Raw genomic sequence first — 24,162 nt, 5'->3', positions numbered from 1 at the left:
CAGAGCTCCAGGCACAGCCACCACCTACCGCTGCTGACTAACTGTGGCCCAGGGTGGTGACTCAGCCCCACACCTCCTGCTCCCATCAGCAGTGGGCCAGAGAGGATGACTTGCCCAGCACGTTCACATCACACAGCTCTGTGGGTTCCTAGGTCCAAGGACCAGCGATTTCAGTTACGTGTTATTTTTTTTTATTTGTTCTTGCATATTCTACAAAGGGTATCGGCTAAACTTAACCTGAACAATCACTTTAGTATATCACTAAGAAGCCAAACTCACAGTGCTGTTGAGGCACGTGCATCATCTTTAGACATTTTGACTGGTTATTTCTAGACCTGCTAGTCTTAAGTATCACATGAAATACGCATAGAAGTAGCACAAAATTTCTTATCTCCCCAAGTTTGCCAATGAATACAGAGCAGAAAGGGAAGCAGGTCACAACGAGAGGCGCAGCTGTCCTGAGGCCATCGTGCAAGGCGCAGGGAGGGTGAGCTCCAAAGCCAAATGGTTTGGGTCTGTCAACTGAGTGCCCTGGCTCTGGCAAGATAGTGGTTAACAGGCCAGATGGACCCTCACCTTCCAGAGCCCTGAGTCCTACAGACCAAATAGGGTGACGGGTTCTTTCCCTGTCCTGGAGGCCTCTGCAGGTGCAAGTTGGCTGCAAACAGAGAGTAAAGGCTCTCCAGGTGGGGAAGCGGAGCCAGCTCTCTGGGCAGGAGACGCTGAGGACAGGGAGGAAGCCACCGGACAAGGGACACTGGGGAGGGAGGGTTGAATCCTCCCCAGAATCTCTTTTTTATTTTATTTATTTATTTATTTTAAAGATGGGGTTTCACCATCATGGCCAAGCTGGTCTTGAACTCCTGATCTCAGGTGATCCACCCACCTCGGCCTCCCAAACTGCTAGGATGACAGGCATGAGCCACCACGCCTGGCCCCCAGTATCTCTTATAGGGGACAAGGCACACCTGGAGCCTCATCACAAAGGCAAGACAGTGGCCAAATTCAAGGTCGCTGCAAAAGGGTTGGAGAAGACAGGATAGATTTGGCATTTGGAGAAAATGGTGACAATCACGAGCACCTACACGGGACTCTCCGTGGGTGGTATCTAAGTAAGTGCTGTCTCTGCATGAACTCATTCCACTCTCCTATTAACTCATTCTGCATATGGGGAAACAGAGGCATGCAGCATTTACATCACTTGCAAGGTCTCAGGATGTGATCCAGGTGACCTGGTTCTATGGTGCAGCCTCTCAGCCTGCAGGGATGCTCTGCAGGCTCAGAGCATGGTTCCCAGGACAGGGGTCCCAGCAGCCCTCCCTCCCTGCACGGCAGGGCACCCATGCTGCACTGCTTCTGTCTGGGAATAGGACATTCTGACACTTTCCTCCCTCTTCTGAGGTCCAGCACTTACTCTATACCCACCTGGGAAGGGAGCAAGGTGGCCTGAGCAGCAAACTCTTCCATTTTGGGGGAGCTGAAAACCTCGGATGCTCTGAGAATTGAAGTCCAGGGACAGCAGTGGTAGCTTCTCCTGGCGACCACTCCTTAAAAACTCCATCAGACCTGTAGCTTCAGAGCCCCCTGGACCCCATCCCTTACCTCTACCAGCTGTCGGTGGGTCCCTGGAGTGGGGCTGTCCTCCCCACCTGCACCCCAAGGGCTGAAGAGTTAAGAGGAGACCACCATCATTTATACAGAGGGATCCTGGGGGCTGAGGCCTGAGGAAGCCATGCAGAGCCTCTCACCTTCTCCCCAGCTGTGGCTGGGAGTGTCTGGCCTTGCCTGTGTCAGGACCAGCCCCAAGTAGGGGTGAGGGATGAGCCCCAGTCCCCAGGGGAAGCGTGATGGTAGTCTAGGTCTCAGCATAGTTCTGGTAGAGGTGGATTAATTTGAAGATGGTGGACCTTAAGCATCTTTCTGATCTTGCTTTAAGTAAATACTTCTGAACAACAGCAACAGCAAAACAGGGTGACGGGAATGCTGCACTACCAGCTCCATTCCACCCGAACCACGCGGCCTCCCGTCCTCTCCTGCGCCGCTTCTTCCTCACTGGGTCACTGCCCCACGAGGTCTTCCACAGGAGGTTTACAAAACAGAACACAGGTGATCCAACTCCCGCCTCTCACTGTGAACTCCTCCCAAGACTTTACCACCCAGCCCTTCAAGGTCAGGCACAGCCCCTGCCCCTCACTCTGTGGGTAACTGCCAGAAAAAAATCCTTCTTTTTTGTAAGTGGAAGTTCCCTTCTGGCTTTTCAAATCCCATTTTACCCTCAGTGCTGTATTTCAAAGTTCATCCCAGCTTTCCTGTAGTAATTAACGCAAGACAAATATGTTAAATTCAATTAAAGTGAAGGTCTCGGAGAAGAAGCCGGAACTGAGTTTCCCGAGAAGCCCCCTGAGGCTTTGCTGATTTTGCTTCCTGCGGTGTCTCTGCTTGGACCCTGGGACCTCACAGGCCGTGTCGCGGCTCTTATCTTTGAGGACTGGTTAAAGCATGACTCCGCTTGAAAGGCACAGAGTTGGCCTTTTAAAGGTCCCAGCAGTGGGACAGAGACGCGTGCGTCGAGTCTCACCTAAGTTCACATGGGCTCACCTCTCTGTCCCAACGTTATCTCCGATCTAAGACCCTCCAGCTGATTACCTGAGTTCCAGAACTGTCCCGTGCTCTCTCCGCCCTTACCCATGCCTTTGTTGAAGACCGGTGTTCTGAGGAAACAGACACTGTGGAAATGGCTCAGGTCTTTAAAGCCGCGTCCGGAGGAGCGGGGGAGGGCTGGGCTGCAGCTCAGGTGGATTTGTTAGATTGCCAGAGTGCTGTGGACTTCCTCAGAGGCACGGGCCAAGGTGCGTGCTCACGCTGTCTCCTGCTTTCTTTCATATTATAGGCAGACTGACGGACGGACAGATAGATAGATGATAGATAGATAGATAGATAGATAGATGATAAAGATAGATGATAGATTAGATAGATAGATTAGATAGATAGGTGATACGACAGATGATAGATAGATAGATAGATAGATAGATAGATAGATAGATGATACATTAGATAGATAGATAATACAGATAGATAGATGATAGATTAGATAGATAAAAGATTAGATAGCTAATACAGATAGATGATAGATAGATAAAAGATTAGATAATACAGATAGATAGATGATAGACACAGATAGATAATACATACAAAGAATAGGTATAGATAGATGATACGGATACATAGATGATAGATATAGATACATAGATGATACATAGAATATACATAGATGAATGGAGATAGGTAGATAGATGATACATAGAATAGAGAATGATAGATGATATCGATATCGATATAGATAGATAGATAGATAGATAGATAGAACCCCAAGCAGCCTCTGGCTTGACAGGCATGTTTCCCAGCAGGGGAATTAAGGCCACTGTCCCAGTAGTGGTCTTGGGCTCAAGGGATTTGGTCTGTGCAGCCACATGCTTCAGCCTCTGGACCCCGGGTCATCTGATAAGGTGTTCGTGTGGGGACTGGGACAGAAGAGGCGTCTGCACAGATGTGTTTGAAATGACTGGCACATCGCCAGTGCTCAGCACCGTCAGCTGCTATCGCCATTCATTCATTCATTCATTCAGTTGTTCATTATTCAACAGGCCACTTTAAAAATGTGCCCAGCGTACCGGAATCTCCGCTAAGCATTTAAAGAGGCAGAATGGAAGTTAGTGATGGTGGTGAAACAAAGCTGCGAGTGCACCCTGAAGGCCTCCTGTGGGCTTAAAGAACATGTGGAAACCACACATTTTAAATAGGGAGGGAGAAAGGGAGAGGCTCCCGGTCCCCTGTGTAGGGCTCTTTACTGTAGGCCTGTGCCACTCCTGCTCACAGCTACCACAGGGGAAGCCTTCAGCTAATGTGAAGAACGAACACGAGATGCAGGGTAGAAGGAAAGGAGAAAGCAAGGGTGAGTGAGAAATCGCGGGACAGAGAAGAGAGAAGAGGAGACAGCCAGAGAGTCCACACAGCCCGGAAGGAAGGCACTGGGTGGAACCTGGCAAGAGCCTGAGCCTAAGCCTCCCTTTCGAATGGGCAGGACTTCATGATATTTAGTAAGCAGAGGCCTTGCTCTGTAAGAGACAGAGAACCAGGCAGACACAAGTCAGCATCCCAGGACCCAGAGGAGGCAGACGTGGTGGCAGGGACCTGGCCTCTGAAGGAGACCCAGGCTGCCAGAGTGGCAGGGAGTCCGGGCCAGTCCCCTGTTAGGAAGCGCTTCCTCGGCTTCTGCCCATCCCTCTCCCTTCCACCCACCATGCTGACATAATACTTCCTAATTTGGAAGCGTTGTTCCAGAGAAGAGCCTGCTCATTTCCTCTTAAGTAGGCAGGGAAGCACTAGCGTCCAGCAGCACTGGAACCCATAGGAGCTCTCTCGGCAATGCGGGGAGGGGGACAGTCCGTGCCATCACAAGCCGTGGGTGGCAGGCAAGCGTCTCTTTTCCAAGCGAGAAAAACATCAAGGACCTCATAAATGGTGCCCAGGCTCATTCTGCATAGCATCTTTGTGAGACCCTACGTTCTTATGATGACTGATTTTGCCTGAGAAAGAAAAAAATTTAATTTTACTCCGACATGCCAAATCAACGAATCATTTTCACATAATATTCAGGCAAAAAAAAAAGCAAACAATTTGCTGGAAAATTTAAGATTCCATCCACATCTACAGCTCTTCCCGGCAGCCGCACTGCAGTGGGACCCCTCCATACGGGAGCAGAGCAGTGGCGCGGAGCAGGCTGTGGACGCCTGTTTGTTTCTGTTTGCCGCACCGCAGCAAGCCTTTCTGGGGTGCCCACTCTGTGCTAGAAGTGTGTGTCAGCCGTAAAGGGAACTGGAAAAACGGCCCACCCTCTGGCTGGAGAGGGGAGAGATTGTGGGGGAAACAATGTAAGAGGTCTGCAGAACTTGACCCCTCCCAGCCTCTCCCACCTGCCAGCCTGGCCCTTGCAGAGAGATGCGGGCTGCCATGCTCATGCCAAAGCCTGGGGCAGCTGGGCTCAGCGAGGCAGGCATCCGTCAAGCAAGGAGGAGCAGGGATCAGCAGTGACCCCAGCGGCCAGCAGGGAGCCAGGTGCGTGTGACAAGGACACCAGAGGCCGTGGGTCAGGGTCAGCGAGGGTCAGGGTAGCATTTCTAGGAATTCACTCTGTTGGGCGCTGTGCTGGCTGCTTCTCACATGTTCTTTTCCAATTGCAGCGGGATTGTGGAAGCAGCCAGGGAGGTGGGGGGAGTGGTGTCTTCTAAAAGCATATTCAGTATCCATGTGGTTTCAGTAATAATCATAATAAACCAGTGAAAAGTAAAATAGGGCAAAAATCTTCATAAGCAGGGAACCATGTCAGAGAGTCCAAGAAAGCACAATGAGAGTGTAGCTTAAAAACCCTGATAGACATTGCTTTGCCCCAGCTTGGTGAGGAGGGCATGGTCCCTGCAACCACCCACCACTCCCCCCGCCGACCCCCGCTTTGCAGATAAACCATGTGCAGGAAGGTCAACCTGGCAAGTTGAGGGCAAGTTCAAGCCCAGGTGTCAGCCGCACAGCAGGGCTCCTGCTCTCCTCTGTCCTCTTCTACGAGCACCTCTGGGCTTAAAACTCAAGGAACTGGATGGAGAGAAGTTAATGGTCAGTAGCAGGTTACACCACCTTTCATCTGCATTTCCGTTCTTTCCATCGGTAGTTACTAGCATTCACCAGCCGTGAGTCCTCCACATGGAAAGGCTCAGAGCCTGGCGTGCACATGACCCTGAACCCAGATGCAGAGCTTCTCCCATGACGATCTGCTTCTCACAGCAGGGTCTCCTGTGTTTCAGGGCATGAACTACCTGGAGGACCGGCGCTTGGTGCACCGCGACCTGGCAGCCAGGAACGTGCTGGTGAAGACGCCGCAGCATGTCAAGATCACAGATTTTGGGCTGGCCAAGCTGCTGGGGGCAGAAGAGAAAGAATATCATGCAGAAGGAGGCAAAGTAAGGAGCTGGCTTGTAGATCGGCAGGCATTTTCCTGACACCAGGGACCAGGCTCCCTACCCACTAGCTGTATTTCTAACTCACGCAGGGGAGGACACTCTCCAATCGTTCTGGGTGAGCTCACAGCAGCTGCTGCTGGCAGCTGGGCCAGCCGGGGTCTCCTGGCAGTGTTAGACAGAGCTGCTTTGGGAACCGGGCTTGCTGGGACACTGAGTGAGGATTTTATCCCCAGGTGATCATTAGCAAAGGTTAGGTTTCAGCCTCTCCCTGGAGGACATAAACCCCCTTCAAAAGCACCACTGGAAAAGGTCACAGCTGCCTTGGTGGCCCACTGCTGTCAAGGACACCTCAGGAGCAGGAAAGGCCCCCACGTGGCCCAAGCTTCCAGCACTCTCTGTGGCTCCTGGCTGGGACAGGCAGCGATGGAGTCCTCTCCTTTCTCTGGCTTGGGTTTCTCCCAGGAACCATCACATCACTGAGGGATACACGTCCCCTGTCAGGCCTGCAAATGCCCTCCCACAGCCATGCCCCACTGAGGTTTCACTCTGGCTGCTTGTCTCCTAGCAGCCACCAACCCTATGATGCTGGACCCTGAAAACACACACAGGCCTGGGGGAGTGAGGCCACTGGGCCCCACCAGGGCGCCCAGCTCACCAGAGCAGCCCAGGTCCCAGAGTGTACTGAGAAACTTACCGCAGCAGCCCTGAACTCCGTCAGACAGAAATCCTTCTTGCGGGGAGGAGGCGCCAGGCCTGGGGGACGGGCCACAGGGTGACCTGGGTCCCCTGTGTGTGTCACTGAGTGAATTACCTTTTTCCAACAGAGGGAAACTATTCGTTGTCTTATTGCTTTATCTCTCACCATCCCAAGGTGCCTATCAAGTGGATGGCATTGGAATCAATTTTACACCGAATTTATACCCACCAGAGTGATGTCTGGAGTTACGGTGAGTCGTCATCCTGGTGCTAATGAATCTGTGCTGAGGCCGAGCTGGCTTTTATTATTGGCTAATTTACATTATATGCTCTGACATGCAAGTATTTTCTTTCGAGATAATGACTAATGGTAATGTAATCGTTGCTGTCTGTCTGTTGCACTGAGAAAGCATGACAGAGGAAGAGTCCAGCTGCCATCTGAAAGTCACTGGAGAGGGCGATGAGCTGGTCTGGCAGGGAGGGGGCAGGGGAGGGAGAGAGCTTAGGAAACGCCTCTCCCTGACGCCTCTCCCTGCAACGCCCAACCAAACTTGACCCGTTGCCATGAATGTGAAGTGAACTAGAGGGAGGTGACGGAAGAAGCTTGGTGGGGAATAGTTCCAGTAGAGAATGAGGCTTACGACGAACTGCCTGTGGCCATTGTGGCATTATGTGGACAGTGGCCCTTGTGTGTCAGAGAGACTGTCTTGACAAGCACACTGAGCACATGTGTAGGGGAGAAAGACGGAAGGGAGCTGGCCCTTGCTCCTCTTCCGTGGGAGGACCACCTGGTCCGGACCCGGGGGTTCTGTTCCTCTTCCAAATCCCAGCGCACGCCTGTACACCTGTCTTCACCAGGGCCCCTCTTTTCACCTGGCCCTGGGTCCCTGCCCTGTCCTGAGCCTTCAAGGACCTCCCCTGTTGAGCAAGTGTTGCTGACACATTGGTCTCTGACCCCTGTGCCAGGCGTGTTCCACACTTACCCTAAATTTCAGCCAGCAGCTTACTGAAAGGCTGAAACCCATGAACCTACCCCTTTATTGAGGAAAGTCAGTTACCCTGAGCCATCTACAGCGACAGGAGCGAGGGGGAGTCACCTCACCTCTCTAGAAAAGTATATTGAGGACAACACTGTTGAAGGGAACTGCCAAGAGTAATTGAGTCAGTACCACAAAAGCAAAATTATTCAAGATATCATCCTTTTTTATTTAGTATATTTTTCTTTTTCCTATAGCATTATTAACTTTCTGATTTGCCAAATACACACATATTTTTAAATTTCCTGAGTCTTTATCTCTTCTGTTAAAATGTAAGATTTACGATACAAAGGCCGAGATCTGTGTCCATGAATAACAAGCTTGGTGTGCACCTGTGGGCTGAGCTGCCTCGATTAATGGAACAGATAAGGAAATAAAGGTCTGCTGATGCATTGTTATTTTCAGCCATTTTCAGCATGTGTCTCCTCTCCAGGAGGGAACCCCGGGGTCCGGCCCCAGCCATTTCTCTTGTCTCCACGCAGCCGGCCCCTCCCTCCCCAGGCACAGCCTTCTGCTGTGTCCCCTCTTCCAACTCTCCCCCCCATCTATGCTCCAGACAGAGACCACATCTGTATTTTTGTTGTTTTTTTTTTTTTTAACTTTATCAGACTTTTCTTTTTTTTTTTTAAAGACAGAGTTTCACCATGTTGGTCAGGCTGGTCTTGAACTCCCGACCTCAGGTGATCCACCCTCCTTGGCCTCCAAAGTGCTTGGATTACAGGTGTGAGCCACCGCGCTCGGCCCCAGACTTTTCCTTCTCTGCTCAACATCTTTCTTTGGTTCTCCAGGTATGTTGAGATAAAACCTGAGTGCCCAGCCGTGACTGATAGGACGCCGGGAGCGTGGCCCTGGCACCTCTCCCGTCCGTGCGCTCCCCCTCCCCTCACGCTCCAGCCACAGCCCGTGAGTGCCAGCGCACGGCCCACGCTCCACGCACAAATGGAAGCCCTCTCAAATCCAGTGGCTTGGTGCCTTGATGTGGTCACACCCATTCTCAGGAAGTAGAATCCCACTGAGAACCTCGCGTGTTTTCAGTATCATTGAAGCTGCCACCGCAGAGTCTCATCACTGGCCTGGGCAGCCCACTGCAGCTACCAGACATGAGCCTGAATTTTAAGTCTAAAACTCATATCCTGTTTTCCCCCTAGTCTCTACTCAAGGCAAATTATTCAATTTAATAAACTGGGGACCTAGTGTGTTGCACCAAAGAGCTAAAAAGAGAAAATTCACAATATCTTTCAGTCCGCTGTCCAACCAACACCCGCTGCACAGGCTCTCCTCCCCCTGGTCATTTGTTGCAAAACCTGATAGAATTCATCATGGGTGTTTAAAAACCTAGTTAAATAGTAGTTCCACTGACTGCAGAGATCTGGAAATGAGCCTGTCTTTCTTTTACAAGTCCATACTGACTATGTGATGGGGGCAGGGGACAACGCAAGAATCTGTTTTCTTGTCCCCCAACCATTGCTTCCCTTCCACTGTCAAGCTCGCATTCTGTACATCCATTCAGGTAGTTCTGTTTGGGAAGGGCCTCCGTTACCCAAGATGGGAGGGCCATGAAAACTTGGGGTTGTCTGAGAAAACACCGATTCTAAAGTTATCACTGCTCTCACTTGCTTTTAGCCCTCATGGTCGTTTGATTTTGCAGGAAAAATCGGGTTCTTATTCTATGCCTGTTCTTTTATTGTGGTTTTGTATTTTTGAGATTTTAGTACCTGTCATTTTTTTAACTTTTATTTTAGGTGCAGGGGTGCATGTACAGGTTTGTTACACAGGTAAACCGGTGTCATAGGGGTTTGTCGTGCAGATGATTTCACCACCCCAGGGTTAAGCCTAGTGCTCATTAGGTATTTTTCCTGCTCCTCTCCCTCCTCTGACCCTCCACCTTCCCATAGGCCCCAGTGTGTGTTGTTCACCTCTGTGTGTCCATGTGTTCTCGTCACTTAGCTCCCACTTGTAAGTGAGAACAAGCATATTTGATTTTCTTTTCTTGCACTAGTTTGCTAAGGATGATGGCCTCTAGATCCAGCCATGTTCTTGCAAAGGACATGATCTCATTCTCTTTTGTGGCTGCATAGTGTTCCATGGCGTGTATGTACTGTATTTCCTTTATCCAGTCTGTCACTGATGGGCATTTAGGTTAATTCCATGTCTTTGCTATTGTAGATAGTGCTGCAGGGAAAATACACATGCATATGTCTTTATGGTAGAATGATTTATATTCCTTTGAATAATGAGATTGCTGGGTCAGATGGTAGTTCTGTTTTTTAGCTCATTGAGGAATTGCCACACTCTTTTCCACAACAGTTGAACCAATTTACACTCCCACCAACAGTGTAAAAGCATTCCTTTTTCTCCACAACCTTACCAGCATCTGTTGGGTTTTTTGTACTCTGCAATAGTAGCCGTCTGACTGGTATGAGATGGTATCTCATTGTGGTTTTGATTTGTATTTCTTTATTGATCAGTGATGTTGAGCTTTTTAGTATATACTTGTTGGCTGCATGTATGTCTTCTTCTGAAAAGCGTCTGCTCATGTCCTTTGCCCACTTTTAATGGGATTGTTTGATTTTTTTTCTTGTAAATTTGCTTAAGTTCCTTATAGAAGCTGGTTATTAGACCCATGTCAAATGCATAGTCTGCAAAAATGTTCTCTCATTCTGTAGGTTGTCATTCACTCCGATGAGAGTTTCTTTTGCTGTGCAGAAGATCTTCAGCTTAGTTGGATCCCATTTGTCAATTTCTGCTTTTGCTGCAATTGCTTGTGGTATCTTCATCATGAAATCTTAGCCCATTACTATATCCAGAATGGTATCGCCTAGGTTGTCTTCCAGGGTTTTTATAGTTTGGGGTTTTACATTTAAGTCTTTAATCCATGTTGAGTTGATTTTCGTATATGGTGTAAAAACACGATCCAATTTCAGTCCTCTGCATGGCTAGCTAGTCGTCATTTATTGAATTGGGAACCCTTTCCCCGTTGCTTGTTTTTGTCAGCTTTGTCAATGATCACATGGTTGCAGGTGTGCTGTCTTATTTCTGGGCTCTGTATTCTGTTTCATTAGTCTGTATGTCTCTTTTTGTACCAGTACCATGCTGCTTTGGTTACTATATCCTTGTAGTTTAAAGTCAGGTAGCATAATGCCTCCAGCCTTGTTCTTTTTGCTTAGGATTGCCTTGGCAATTCAGGCTTTTTCTAGGTTCCATACAAATTTTTAAATTGTATTTCCTAGTCCTGCGAAGAATCTCATTGGTAGTTTTATAAGAATAGCATTGAATCTATAAATTACTTTGGGCAGTATAGCCATTTTAACGATCTTGATTATTTCTATCCATAAGCATCGACTGTTTTTCTGTTTGTTTGTGTCATCTCTTACTTCCTTGAGCAGTGTTTTGTAGTTCTCATTGTAGAGATCTTTTACCTCCCTGGTTGACTGTATTCCTAGGTATTTTATTCTTTTTGTGGCAATTGTGAATTGAATTGGATTCCTGATTTGGTTCTCAGCTTGACTGTTGTTGACATATTGGAACACTAATGATTTCTGTACATTGATTTTGCACAACTGAAACTTTGCTGAAGTTGTTTATCAGCTCAGGGGGTTTTGGGGCCAAGACTGTGGGGTTTTCTAGATATAGGATCATGTCATCTGCAAACAGGGATAGCTTGTTTTCCTCTCTTTCTATTTGGATGTCTATTACTTCTTTCTCTTACCTGATTTATCTGGCCAGGACTTCCAATACTATGTTAAATAGGAGTGCTGAGAGAGGGCATCCTTGTGTCAGTTTTCAAGCGGAATGCTTCCAGCATTTGCCCATTCAGTATGATGTCGGCTGTGGGTTTGTCATAGATGGTTCTTGTGTTGAGGTTTGTTCCTTCAGTACCTAGTTTATAGAGAGTTTTTAACATGAAAGGGTGCTGAATTTTATTGAGAGCCTTTCCTGCATCTATTGAGGTGATCATGTGGCTTTTGTCTTTAGTTCTGTTTATGTGGTGAATCACATTTATTAATTTGCATATGTTGAAACACCCTTGCATCCTGGGGATAAAGCCAACTTAATCTTGGTTGATAAGCTTTTGATGTGCTGCTGGATTTGATTTGCCAGTATTTTGCTGAGGATTTTTACATCTATATTCATCAGAGACATTGACCTGAAGTTTTTGTTTTCTTGTTGTATCTCTGACAAGTTTGGTATCAGGATAATGTTGGCCTCATGGGACGAGTTAGGGAGGAGTCCCTCCTCCTCAATTTTTTTTGGAATAGTTTCAGTAGGAATGGTACCACTCATTTATGTACATCTTGTAGAATTCGGCTGCGAATCCATCCAGTCTTGGGCTTTGTTTTGGTTGGTGGAATATTAGTGATTCAATTTCAGAGCTCGTTATTGGTCTGTTCAGGGATTCAGTTTCTTCCTGAGGTTTTTATTTTTATCAAAAGGAACATAAGCTTTTTCATTTCCAGTTTTTTTTATGATCTGAAAATGTGCAAAGTTTAAAACGTTGTTCAGAATCTGCATCTTCCTCCTTCTGCAGATACAGCGCAGGTGGCGGAGTATATACCCTCCATCACCTCCCCTGAGGGAACTGTACCTGGAGCATGATAGCACTTAGGCTAGTAGAGTTACCGTTGTCTTTATTTTTATTACCAACGTTTACCATTTATCAGTCACTTACTATTTGTTGGGCATTGTGCTAAGCATTTCAGTTGTATTATCCTCTTGGGTCTTCACAGCCATCCTGTGAAACAGATACTATCATTATCCCACTTCATAGAGAGGTAAATTGAGGCTTCCAGTGCTGAAGCAGATTGCCCAAGACTGCAGAAATGTAGGTTTCTAAACATCAAAGCACGGTAACCAGTACTGATGACTTAAGCAAGGCATTGTGGTTGTTCATTTATGATGTCACTGCCTTCTTTTCTGGCTTCATCCTCTCAGGGGTGACCGTTTGGGAGTTGATGACCTTTGGATCCAAGCCATATGATGGAATCCCTGCCAGTGAGATCTCCTCCATCCTGGAGAAAGGAGAGCGCCTCCCCCAGCCACCCATATGCACCATCGATGTGTACATGATCATGGTCAAATGTGAGTGACCTGTGGGTGGGACGGTCCCCACTGCCTCGCTGGGCCTTGATGACTGCTCTTAGCCAAACCGCTGAGGCCTTTGCATCCCTGGAGAAATGTCATCACATTACTTAAGGCAGGCACACAAATCCAGGAACATCTGTAAATAACCCTTCAAGCATTCTTCTAAAAGGCACTTCCTGACTCATTGGGCAGTGTGACCTGACATCTGCCCATGTTTGCAGGCAGATAAATAAAACTAAAGCCTTCCACAAGCCATTACACCAAAATATTCTGTTCTCTGAGTTACTCAATGAAATACCGAGTTGCCCTGTGTTTTGAGGCCTGTTACCAGAGAGACTGTTTTTAAATGCTTGATAGTGACTAACAACATGAGACTAATAGAATCAATATTTCTGCTTTGACTTAAACCTTCCAAACCAGTAGATCTATGTGAAGTCCTCTGCAGTGCGGCATTTAAACATTTCGTCCAGATAAGAGTGTGTCATTTGACTGATGCTGTTATTCTACCAGATTCACAAGTGCAGTAGGCTCCGAAGGTGGCGTTACATATGATAAGCATTTACAAAAGAAAGTTGTATAAGGAATAGGACGGAGCCAAGGGAATGTAAATATTAATGCCTTTCTGAACTCTAGACCACAGAGTTAATCTTTTTTAACTGTCTTGGTTTGGGCTGAGGAAGCTGTGATCCAGAGACGCCACGTGATTTGTCTAAGGTCACATAGCAGTCTGGCCTAAAATAGCTTGACATCCTGCGGATGGAAAATAAATGTGAACCCTCAAGAGGCATGAGGATTTCCAGGCAGTAGCTGTACCCCCGGCTTGTTTAATCTGGATTTAGCTTGCTGTGTAGTCACATGCAGCAGCACGCTTCACAGTGTGTCCTCCGGTGGAAGTTGCCTGCACAACCAGCCCTCTCACTTGCATGCGTGCCCGCTGGGTATGTGCTGTACTGGAGGTGCTGGGGCACAGGCCCATCCCAACCCCAAATTCTTTAAAGCCTGTTTTTCTACACTGCGTCTGGTTTCCTGCCAGAAGGAATGCTGAGGGTGGGTGTGAGCGAGGGCACCCTGCAGTCAGCAAATTGCACAGACCCACGCTGCTGCATCCCGTCAGGCTACGGCACAGGAAGCTGACCCCAGGAAGAGTGGGCAGAGAAAAGCTCCAGGGCGTTATTGTTAGTCTAATTCAAATCTTCGATGCTACCATGCTCTTTAAACAGCAACCAGTACTACTTGGCCAAGACAGAAAAGTCTACTGCAAACACTTGGGCCTTTCATCACTCCTCTGATGGAAGTGTTGCATCACCCATGCCTTCTTTAAGCAATGCCGTATTTATCATTGCTTCCAGCATTCTAATTGCACTGTTTCTTCTCATTCCTTCCCCAGGCTGGATGATAGACGCAGACAGTCGCCCAAAGTTCCGTGAGTTGATCATTGAATTCTCCAAAATGGCCCGAGACCCCCAGCGCTACCTTGTCATTCAGGTACAAACCTCGGTCTGTCCTTCCATTGGGAAGAGTCCCTGTAATGAGCATCCAATGTCACTGCTCTGTCCTGTGCCAACTGGCCTCCCTGTGTCCCCAGTCATGTTAATAAACCCTCCAGTCCATTAAAGCAACCCTTAGTCAAGGCGCAGGCCGCATTGTGAACTAAGCAGGGTCCATGGGTGGTGCCCACGCAGCTCCATCTCCCACTCCCCATCTGAACTCTCCTCCCATGCTCATCCTCACCATCCAGCCAGCCAGAGCCTCAGCTGGGGCTAACAGACAAGCATGGTCTACTGCGCTTTGGTGCCAAGCGGACCTGGCTTCACACCCCTGACTCTCCACTTCACCCCATCACCCAGGCAGCCAATCCACCTATCTCCTTCCATAACATGGGAACGCCAAAACCAAGCTCCCATGATTGTCTCAAAGATTCAATAAAAAACGTTGCAAAATATACTGCCTAGCACCTCACTGCAAGGTACCCACTCGAATGCTGTCGCTTCTTCCCTTTCTGTTCCCTCAGAAGCTATTTGCATCTCATGTGGGGTCTTACAAGCATCAAAAGATGGTTGATGCTTTATTTTAAGACACCCACATCCCATGAGGGGAGGGAGCCGTAATTCAGAGAACCAAGGGGGATTTCATTATAACAAAATTGGCAAACACATAGCCACCGGCTGGCAAGAGACCCCTGCTCCTATAGCCAAGAAGTGGAATAGCATCTCCATGGGCCATTCTAATAGCCTCAAACTCTCTGCACCAGGGGGATGAACGGATGCATTTGCCAAGCCCTACAGACTCCAACTTCTACCGCGCCCTGATGGATGAAGAAGACATGGACGACGTGGTGGATGCGGACGAGTACCTCATCCCACAGCAGGGCTTCTTCAGCAGTCCCTCCACGTCGCGGACTCCCCTCCTCAGCTCTCTCGTATGAAACCCCTCCTCCCCCTCTCGCTTTGTCTACTCATTTGAACAAATTGACCGTTTTTTGTTTGTTTGAGACAGAGTCTCGCTCTGTCGCCAGGCTGGAGTGCAGTGGTGCGATCTCGGCTCACTACAACCTCCACCTCCCGAGTTTAAGCAATTCTCCTGCCTCAGCCTCCCAAGTAGCTGGGACTACAGGCGTGCGCCACCACGTCCAGCTAATTTTTATATTTTTAGTAGAGACATGCTTTACCATGTTCTCCAGGATGGTCTCAATCTCTTGACCTCTTGATCCACCTGCCTCAGCCTCCCAAAGTGCTGGGATTACAGGCATGAGCCACCGCACCCAGCCTGAAAAAATTGAATTTTAGGGAAAATAGAAACCATCTAGTGAAACTTGCATGGAGATGAAGTCAATTTTAACCAAATGGTGAAATCAAAATGAAAATGAATTAAGTGTATTAATTATTTTATTGCATTGCAACAACTTGATTCTAAGCCTTTTAGGTCCGCTATGGAACAGAATTCAAAAGTAAACCTAGTTGTTCTAAAACTAACAATTAAGAGAAAAATTAAACAACTTTGCGATATACCCTCCGTGAGGCGCACCTCCTGCATTCAGGAAAAGTGGGTGAGATACGGTACAAGCATTCCATGAGCAACTTCTCTGTTTTATGTTGTGTTTTTCAGAGTGCAAACAGCAACAATTCCACTGTGGCTTGCATTGATAGAAACGGGGTATGTATGAACACCCAAGCCAGAATTTACAGCTCTGCACTACGGCTCTATTATACAAAATGCCTTAACCTAAATCATCTTAACCCAGATAATCTTGAGTTTCCTTCCTGGGTGGGTTTTTCCCTGCACAGCTGCCATGCCTCACAGTGCGATTCGGAGCATGGCTTCCGGACCAGCAGTAGCATCTCCTGGCAGCTTGTTAGAAATGCCATTTTTCAGGCCACTGCCCCAGATTGACCAAATCAGGACCTCCAGGGGTTGCATCCATAGTCTGTGTTTGAGCCACCTTCCAGGCGACACAGATGCTACTTCAACTGAAATGTGAATAAGTTAAATAAAATATAAAATTCAGTTTCTCACACATCTGAAGTGTCCAGTAGCCACAGGTGGCTAGTGGTGACCGTATTGAAGCACACCACCCTCACTGTGGAAAGTTCTGCTGGACAGCACCCAGCACAGCCCTGGGGCCCGCCCCTGCAGCCCAGCCTGCGGCCCAGTGGCACGGGCACCCCCTAGGGTGCAGACTCTCAGGCCTGCCCCCCTGGCTGATCAAAACCTGCATCTCAAGGAGATCTCAGGTGACTTTTGCACACACTGCAGCTGGAGCCACCCTGACTGGAGTAACCTTCTCTTGTTTCCTCCTGCAGCTACAGACCTGTCCCATCAAGGAAGACAGCTTCTTACAGCGATACAGCTCAGACCCCACAGGAGCCTTGACTGAGGACAGCATAGATGACTCCTTCCTCCCAGTGCCTGGTGAGTGGCTTGTCTGGAAACAGTCCTGCTCCTCAGCCTCCTCAGCCCACTCAGCAGCAGCCAGCCTCCACCACCCAGTGCCCAAGCCAGGTGCCTCCTCAGCATCTCCAGAGGGACAAACAGGGCCAATTTGCAGACACAGTGAAGGGCGTAAGGAGCAGAGAGACACATGGCCGAGCCGCACAAGCTCTTGGTCGTGTCTGTTCTAAGAATGAATCAGCAAATTTTCTAGATTATGAAGTGTGTATCTCTGTGTATGTGTGTGTGCATGATGTGTGTATCTCTGTGTGTGTGTGTGTGTGTGTGTGTGTGACAGATTTGATCCCTGTTCACTCTGCCATCTCCATTATTGACCTGTGAAGCATATATTTAACTAATTAAATATATGTTAATATTAATAAATAGTAAGCTTTATCTAGATACAACCTGCTAACACACATACACACACATATACACATATATACACATACATACACATATACACATACACACACACACACCCCCCACACAGACCTCACAGACACATTCACATATACACACACATACCCTACACCCACATACACACACACCACACATAGATGTACACACACCACACATACACACATACACACATTGCACCACACACACACCACATACACATATATACGCACACATACACACCCACACCACACATACACACACACCACACATACATGTACACACACCCCACATACACAACACACAATACACATCCCACACACATACCCACACATATACTACACACATACACACACCACACACATACCACATACACACACCACACACATACACATATCCATACCACATATACACACACACACACCATATACCACACATACATACACATACACACACACACATACACCACATGCTCACATGTACACACATGACATACACATACATATGTGCACATATACAACCACACCACACACACATACACACAGACACATACACTACACATATACACACAGCACACACACATACACACACATACACCACACACGTACACACACACTGCACATACACATACCACACACCAGACACACATACCATACACACACACCACACGCATACACACCACACATACTTGTACAGACATATACCTACACACATACACACACTCCTCAAGCAGGCTATTCTCTGATAACCTTAAATTTGTAAAAGAGACGTGTCCATTACCTTGAGAAGTACAGGAAAGAACCCACTCTCCTTTCTAGCAGCAGCAAGAGGGTCCTCCCAAGGCTCCTGCTCCCTGTAGTCAGTGGCCTTGTTGAAGACATTCACAGGGTTGGGAACCCGGGGCTCCTGTATGGGATGGTGCTTTGCTGATTACTTCACCTCTGATTTCTTTTCACTTTCAGAATACATAAACCAGTCTGTTCCCAAAAGGCCTGCGGGCTCTGTGCAGAATCCTGTCTATCACAATCAGCCCCTGAACCTCGCGCCCAGCAGAGACCCACACTACCAGGACCCCCACAGCACCGCAGTGGGCAACCCCGAGTATCTCAACACTGTGCAGCCCACCTGGGTCAGCAGCGCAGTGGACAGCCCTGACCAATGGATCCAGAAAGCCATCCACCAAATCAGCCTAGACAACCCTGACTACCGGCAGGACTTCCTTCCCAAGGAAGCCAAGCCCAACGGCATGTTTAAGGGCCCCACAGCTGAAAATGCAGAATACCTAAGGGTCGCGCCACAAAGCAGTGAATTTATTGGAGCGTGACCACAGAGAATAGCACCAGCCCTAAAAATCCAGACTTTCAGCACCCAGGACCAAGCGCAGCAGGTCCTCCATCCCAACCGCTATGCCCGCGTTAGCTGTCAGAACCACAGACTGGCTTCCCCAGCGTTGACACTGATCAGTCAGGAAGTGCTTCCACTTGGGGCGCACTTGGCAAGTGGCAGGTGCATTCCTTTGTTTTCAAACTGTGAAGCTTTTACAGAAAGGCATCCAGCAAGAAGTTCTGAGCGAAGTTTATCTTTCAAGGAGGTATATTTGAAAAAAAAAAAATAAGTATGTGTCAGGATTTTTCTTGATTGGGGATCTTGGAGTTTTTAATTGTCACTATTGATTTTTACTGCAGTAAGCTCTTCCAACAGGGAAGAAGCTTGCTGGTTGACTTGCTGCCCTGAGTTCATCCAGGCCCAAGTGAGCAAGCCGCACCGGCCTCAAGTCTCCAGCAGCGGCTTGATTCCAGCGGTCCCACTCACGGCTTCCACCCCACGACACTAAAGGTCCAAGAATCCCTTCATGGCCCCAGCAGGCCGCATCGGTACTGTATCGAGTCATGGCAGGTACAATAGGATAAGCCACTCTGTCCCTTCCTGGGCAAAGAAGAAACAGAGGGGATAAATTCTTCATTAGACTTTTATAAATATGTCTCCATGGTACTCACTGCCCACTGGTTGACCGATGTCTTCCAGCCGTGAGCGTTACAGACTTCTCTGTCTTCCATTCCATCATTTTGAAACTCAGTATGCTGCCCCTGTCTTGCCGTCACGAAGTCAGCAAGAGAGGATGACACGTCCCATAATAACTCGGATTCCAGCCCACCCCGGATTCATCAGGGTTCAGACCAGTAGCCCACATCTGAGAATGCAGAATACCTAAGGATGGTGCCGCTTTTGTTCTCGCAAAAATACGTCTCCTAATTTGAGGCTCAGATGAAATGCATCAGGTCCTCTGGGGCATAGATCAGGAGACTACAAAAATGAAGCTGCTCTGAAATCTCCTTTAGCCATCACTCCCAACCCCCAAAATTAGTTTAGGTTACTCATGGAAGATCATTTTCTCCTTTTACTTCACTTTAAAAGCTTTTTACTCAAAGATGTTTCTTCTGCTCCCCAGACCCCATCCTCGCCCTTTGTCAAACAAAAAGTATCTCCGCCCTGAGGCAGCTATTCAAGCACTTACAGCTCTGGCCGCAACGGGGTGTTTTACAGGTGCAAATGAGTAGCGTTATGAGTAGTGTGGAATCCAGGCGGTAAATAGGAGAGCAGGGTTTGAAACTGATAATGCTTTCACAACACTTGTAGATGTTTTACAAGAAAAAAGTTCCTTTCTAAAATAATTTCTCTACAATTGGGAGATTCGGCTAGTTAGGATCCCACCTTTCCTCATCTGTGTGTGCCTTGTAACCTGACTGGTTAACGGAAGTCCTTTGCAAGGAGCGTTTTAAAGTCTTCTAGTCAATATCCACCCCATCCAATTTATCAAGGAAGAAATGGTTCAGAAAATACTTTCAGCCTACAATTATGTTCAGTCACACATGCATACAAAATGTTCCTTTTGCTTTTAAACCATTTTTTGACTCCCAGATCAGTCAGGGCTCCTACACTTTTGTTAAGAGAATATTTGATTTTTGTCTCGATGAAAATAAAATTATATTCATTTCCACTCCATTATGCTCTCAAATACCCCTAAGTGCCTATACCAGCCTGGTATGGGTACAAAAGATACAAACATAAATAAAACATAGTCCCTGATTCTGAGAAATTCACAATTTAGCAAAGGAAACGGACTCATAGATGCTAACCTTAAAACAACATGACAAATGCCAGACAGGACCCGCCAGCGAGACACTGAGAGCACAGAGCAGGGACATTGAGTTCTACCTGAGGAGAGACCTGGAAGGTTCATCAGGAAGGCCTCACAGGAGGATGACCAGGTTGCAGCCACAGGAGAGGGGGAAGCTCAGTTACAGCAGGGGGACCCTGACCAAGGAAACGGCTGTCAGAGGCCTCCACTGCTGGAGTCCCTGAAAGGCTGCGGTCAGCTGTCCTAACAACCTGCTCCCTCTAAGCTAGGGGATGAGCTTGGAGCATCCCACAAGTTCCTTAAATGTTGTATCCCGCCGGGGGGTTTTGAGCTATGATTTCTGCACATGCTTAGTGAGAAGACTAAGCAACATTTCTAAGAATCTGAGATTTTAGATCATTGTCAGTAAACCACTTTCATTATTCATTCACCTCAGGACATACAGAAATATTTCAGTCAGAACTGAGAAACAGAAGGACCCACATTCTGCTGTCACTTGTGTGACAAGAAGCGGAAGATCAGTGAGGCAGGTCAGTTGTGAGTCACGTTGTTTTATTAAATCCTAGTATTTTTGTAGTTTGAAACACTAACAATAAAAGAACAAAAGCTATTCTAGCTTTCTTCTCCTTCATATTTTAATTTTCCAGCGTAAAGTGTAGTTGCTAAATTCTATTAATTTTAAGATTGTGCTTCCCAAAATAGTTCTCACTTCATCTGTCCAGGGAGGCACAGCGGTCTGCTTGGCGGAAGCCACAAAGCCACTAGCCTCTCCAAGGATCTGGCCACCACGGTGGGCAGATCAGGAAAGGAGCTGCCCAAAGTCCCATGATTGTCACCTAACAGCCCTGCTTGGTCAGTTCTCAAAGCTTGGACTCCATCCCTGAAGGGCTTCCTGATTGCTAGCCTGGCCTCCATACACTACAGAGAACTTGTCAGCTGTTTCTTCCTCAGTCAGTTCCTGGAAGACCTTTGCCACGACCTCAGCTTCAGATGCAACCTTTGGAAACAGAGGTCACGGGAAAGTAAGGAGCCGGGAGCTCCCATTCACTTTGTGTGTCTTCTTGCATCATCTCCAAGGAGCTACTGTAATTACACCCTGCCCGTCACCGCATGAGGGGTCAAAGAAGGGATGAGTCTTCTAAACTCTATTCGCTGTGAGTCTAGGTTGTAAGGAGGAGCGCTGTGGATGCATCCTTATTATACTCCAGCTGACGACAACCAAGCTTAGGTATTTGCTGAAAGTTCTTGATTTTGTGATTTACCACTCCCGCCTCACAACTGCAGACAGAAGGGGACTGTGGATTGCTTAGCACAAAAGGCACTGGTTCTCCAGGGCAGCTGCCCTTGGGAATCTCCTGGTCCCAACCAGAAAGACTGTGCCTTGATTTTCTCAGGTGCAGCCCAGCCCTAGGGCCTTGTCAGAGCACCCCCTGATTATTGCAACCTTCTTCAAAGTTTCCAGAGCCACTGGTCTAAGGGAAGGGCCTGGTGGGGGTCTGCTTGCGGCTCACTGGGGGTCCTCCCACCCAGTACCACTCTCACCAGGCCTCTGATTGCACCTGCGTAGCTTGAGGCCGGTGGGTGATGGCGACTCGGCACCTCCCCTCAGGCACAAGAGAATCACCGGCGGAGCTTCAGAAGAGGGAGCCTGGAGTCTCTGCAGACCAATTCAACCCAGATCTCAGGGGCGCTCTCATGATTCTAATGGGTAACCAGGGTTGAAGCCCTTGTCTCTGAAGTCTTCAGTGCAAGACGGTGGGTCTGTACCAGGGCCTCCGGTCGGTAGAATAAAAGGCCGGGTAGGGTAGAGGTTCTCATATGCAGTGGAGAGAAACATTTGCAGTTACTGATAAGCCTGAGGCTTGGCTGCTAGTGGCCATTCCAAACCCCTCCAATTCATCATCACCAGCAGTTCAGCTGGAAACGGGCAAATACCCCCCAACTGAGCCTTGAAAAAGCCCTGGGACCCTCTGCATTCTCTAAGTAAGTTACAGAAACCAGTCTCTTCCCTCCTTTGTGAACAAGCTACTATTCCATGTAGGCAGCAGGTGTTGAAACTGCCCTCAACATCTGCTCTGCATTTCTTTCTTGTGCTAAGCGCACACTTTTATCGCAACATAATTATCTGTTCGCATTTCCTTGCCTGGCGGCTGTAAAACTTTACAAAACAGAAATCCTTGCCTCTCACCAGCCACACCTGCCATACCATGGGTACAGCTTTGTACTATTCAAGACACAGACAGGATTTTTAAATGTAAATCTATTTTTGTAATTTTTTGCGGATACTGTTCTCTTTATGTAGCACTGAACTTTCTACACTATATTTTTTTGAAACTCGTTTTTCTACTAAAGGAAGCACAGTTTACTTTAGAGAGACTGCAATACAATCAAAATTGGAAACTGAAATCTTTGTTGAAAAGGGTTAAGTTGAGGCAAAAGGAAGCCCTTTCTGTCTCTTACAGAAAGGCACAAACCCATTACAGGGCTAAGCTAGGTCATTGCCATGGTGAAGAAGAGAATAATCATTTTTATATTTAGGAGGTTTAAGAAGATGCTGGAAAGCACATTTAGCTTGGTCTGGGGCAGCTTCTGTTGAGGCTGTTGAGGCAATGTTAATGGAAAGACTCTCTGTCTTTTGTCACTACTAGAAAAATCCAGCTGCCAGCCATACTGTCATCATCTGCCAGTGTAACCCTGTACATGTAAGAAAAGCAATAACAGCATTTTGTTTGTTTACATATAAATGTGACTTCAGTGCAAATTATTTTTATATTTGCAATTGATATGCCTTTATCAATATAAACTAGACGTAACTGGAGAGGTCGAATAATGTTCAGCACCCTTTGGTTACTGATGAAATTCACCAACAGTCTTACCGAGCCTGGGTGCAGCCGCCCTAGGGAAGGTATTCAGCCCTGGCGGCAGTGACATCACCTGGGGAGCTTTTAAAAAGCTTGAAGCCCAGCTGCACCTCAGACCAATTCAACACACATCTCTGGGCTAAAATTCAAGCGTTTGTAGTTTTTAAAGCTCCTGAGGTCATTCCAATGTGCAGCCGAAGTTGAGAACTCCCAGCCTAGGAATTAGCCAGAAGAACTTGGACTTGGAGGCAAATTCTGCCAGTGTATGTGATTCTCAGGACTTGAGAACCAAGACACAAAGACCTCCACATCTGTCACTGAGAGTCAAGAACCTGAACAGAGTTTCCATGAAGCTTCTCCAAGCCCTAGAATGGAGAGTGTCGAAACAATGATTGAAAAGGAAAGGGTATATAAAACAGATGCCTATTTTCCATTTCCTAGGCTTGCTCTATTAAGGGCAAACTGGTAATATAATATTCTTGCTGCTTATGCAGCTGACATTGCTGCCCTCCCTAAAGCAACCAAGTAGCCTTTATTTCCCAGAGTGAAAGAAAACATTGACCTATCAGTTACATTACAAAAGGCAGATTTCAAGAGGATTCAGTAAGTGGTTGGATGGCTTTCATAAAAACAAGAATTCAAGTAGAGGATTCATGCTTTAAGAAACATTTGCTATACATTCTTCACAAATTATACCTGGGATAAAAATTGTAGCAGACTGTGTGTTTTCCTTCCCAGTCTGCACTACCGCAGCGTGTCCTCTGAGGCCACATGTCTGTCCCGTCTGAATTCCCAGCAGAAGCACCAGGAAGCTCCATGCTATCACCTAGCAGATAAAACTACGGGGAACACTTCAATTCATGACTACATTTCTGGATGGATTTACTTATCTTTTAAAAAAGTAAGGCTAGGCTGGGCACGGTGGCTCACGCCTGTAATCCCAGCACTTTGGGAGGCCAAGGAGGGGAGATCACAAGGTCAGGAGTTTGAGACCAGCCTGACCAACACGG

At 47.6% G+C, this 24,162-nt stretch overlaps 1 protein-coding gene across 4 annotated transcripts in view; it reads left to right on the top strand.

Annotated features, from left to right (window-relative positions):
* EGFR (epidermal growth factor receptor) overlaps positions 1-23,865 on the top strand; it is a 198,678-nt gene extending 174,813 nt beyond the window's left edge. For 3 of the 4 annotated variants that reach the window (XM_032244179.1, XM_032244180.1, XM_032244181.1), the window contains 8 exons: positions 5,856-6,011; positions 6,883-6,958; positions 12,677-12,823; positions 14,214-14,311; positions 15,078-15,245; positions 15,932-15,979; positions 16,627-16,735; positions 18,115-23,865. In XM_032244179.1, coding sequence (XP_032100070.1) covers positions 5,856-6,011; positions 6,883-6,958; positions 12,677-12,823; positions 14,214-14,311; positions 15,078-15,245; positions 15,932-15,979; positions 16,627-16,735; positions 18,115-18,476 — 1,164 coding nt within the window. In that variant the 3' untranslated portion in view covers positions 18,477-23,865. The remainder of the gene's footprint in view (positions 1-5,855; positions 6,012-6,882; positions 6,959-12,676; positions 12,824-14,213; positions 14,312-15,077; positions 15,246-15,931; positions 15,980-16,626; positions 16,736-18,114) is intronic. The other variant, XR_004258480.1, reaches the window with a different exon arrangement.
* Positions 23,866-24,162: the final 297 nt, after the last annotated feature.

The sequence above is a fragment of the Sapajus apella genome, unplaced genomic scaffold (genome assembly GCF_009761245.1).
Source record: "Sapajus apella isolate SASKATOON/1434 unplaced genomic scaffold, GSC_monkey_1.0 scaffold54, whole genome shotgun sequence".
Taxonomy (NCBI): Eukaryota; Metazoa; Chordata; class Mammalia; order Primates; family Cebidae; genus Sapajus; species Sapajus apella.
This window is presented reverse-complemented; position numbering and strand designations above follow the sequence as displayed.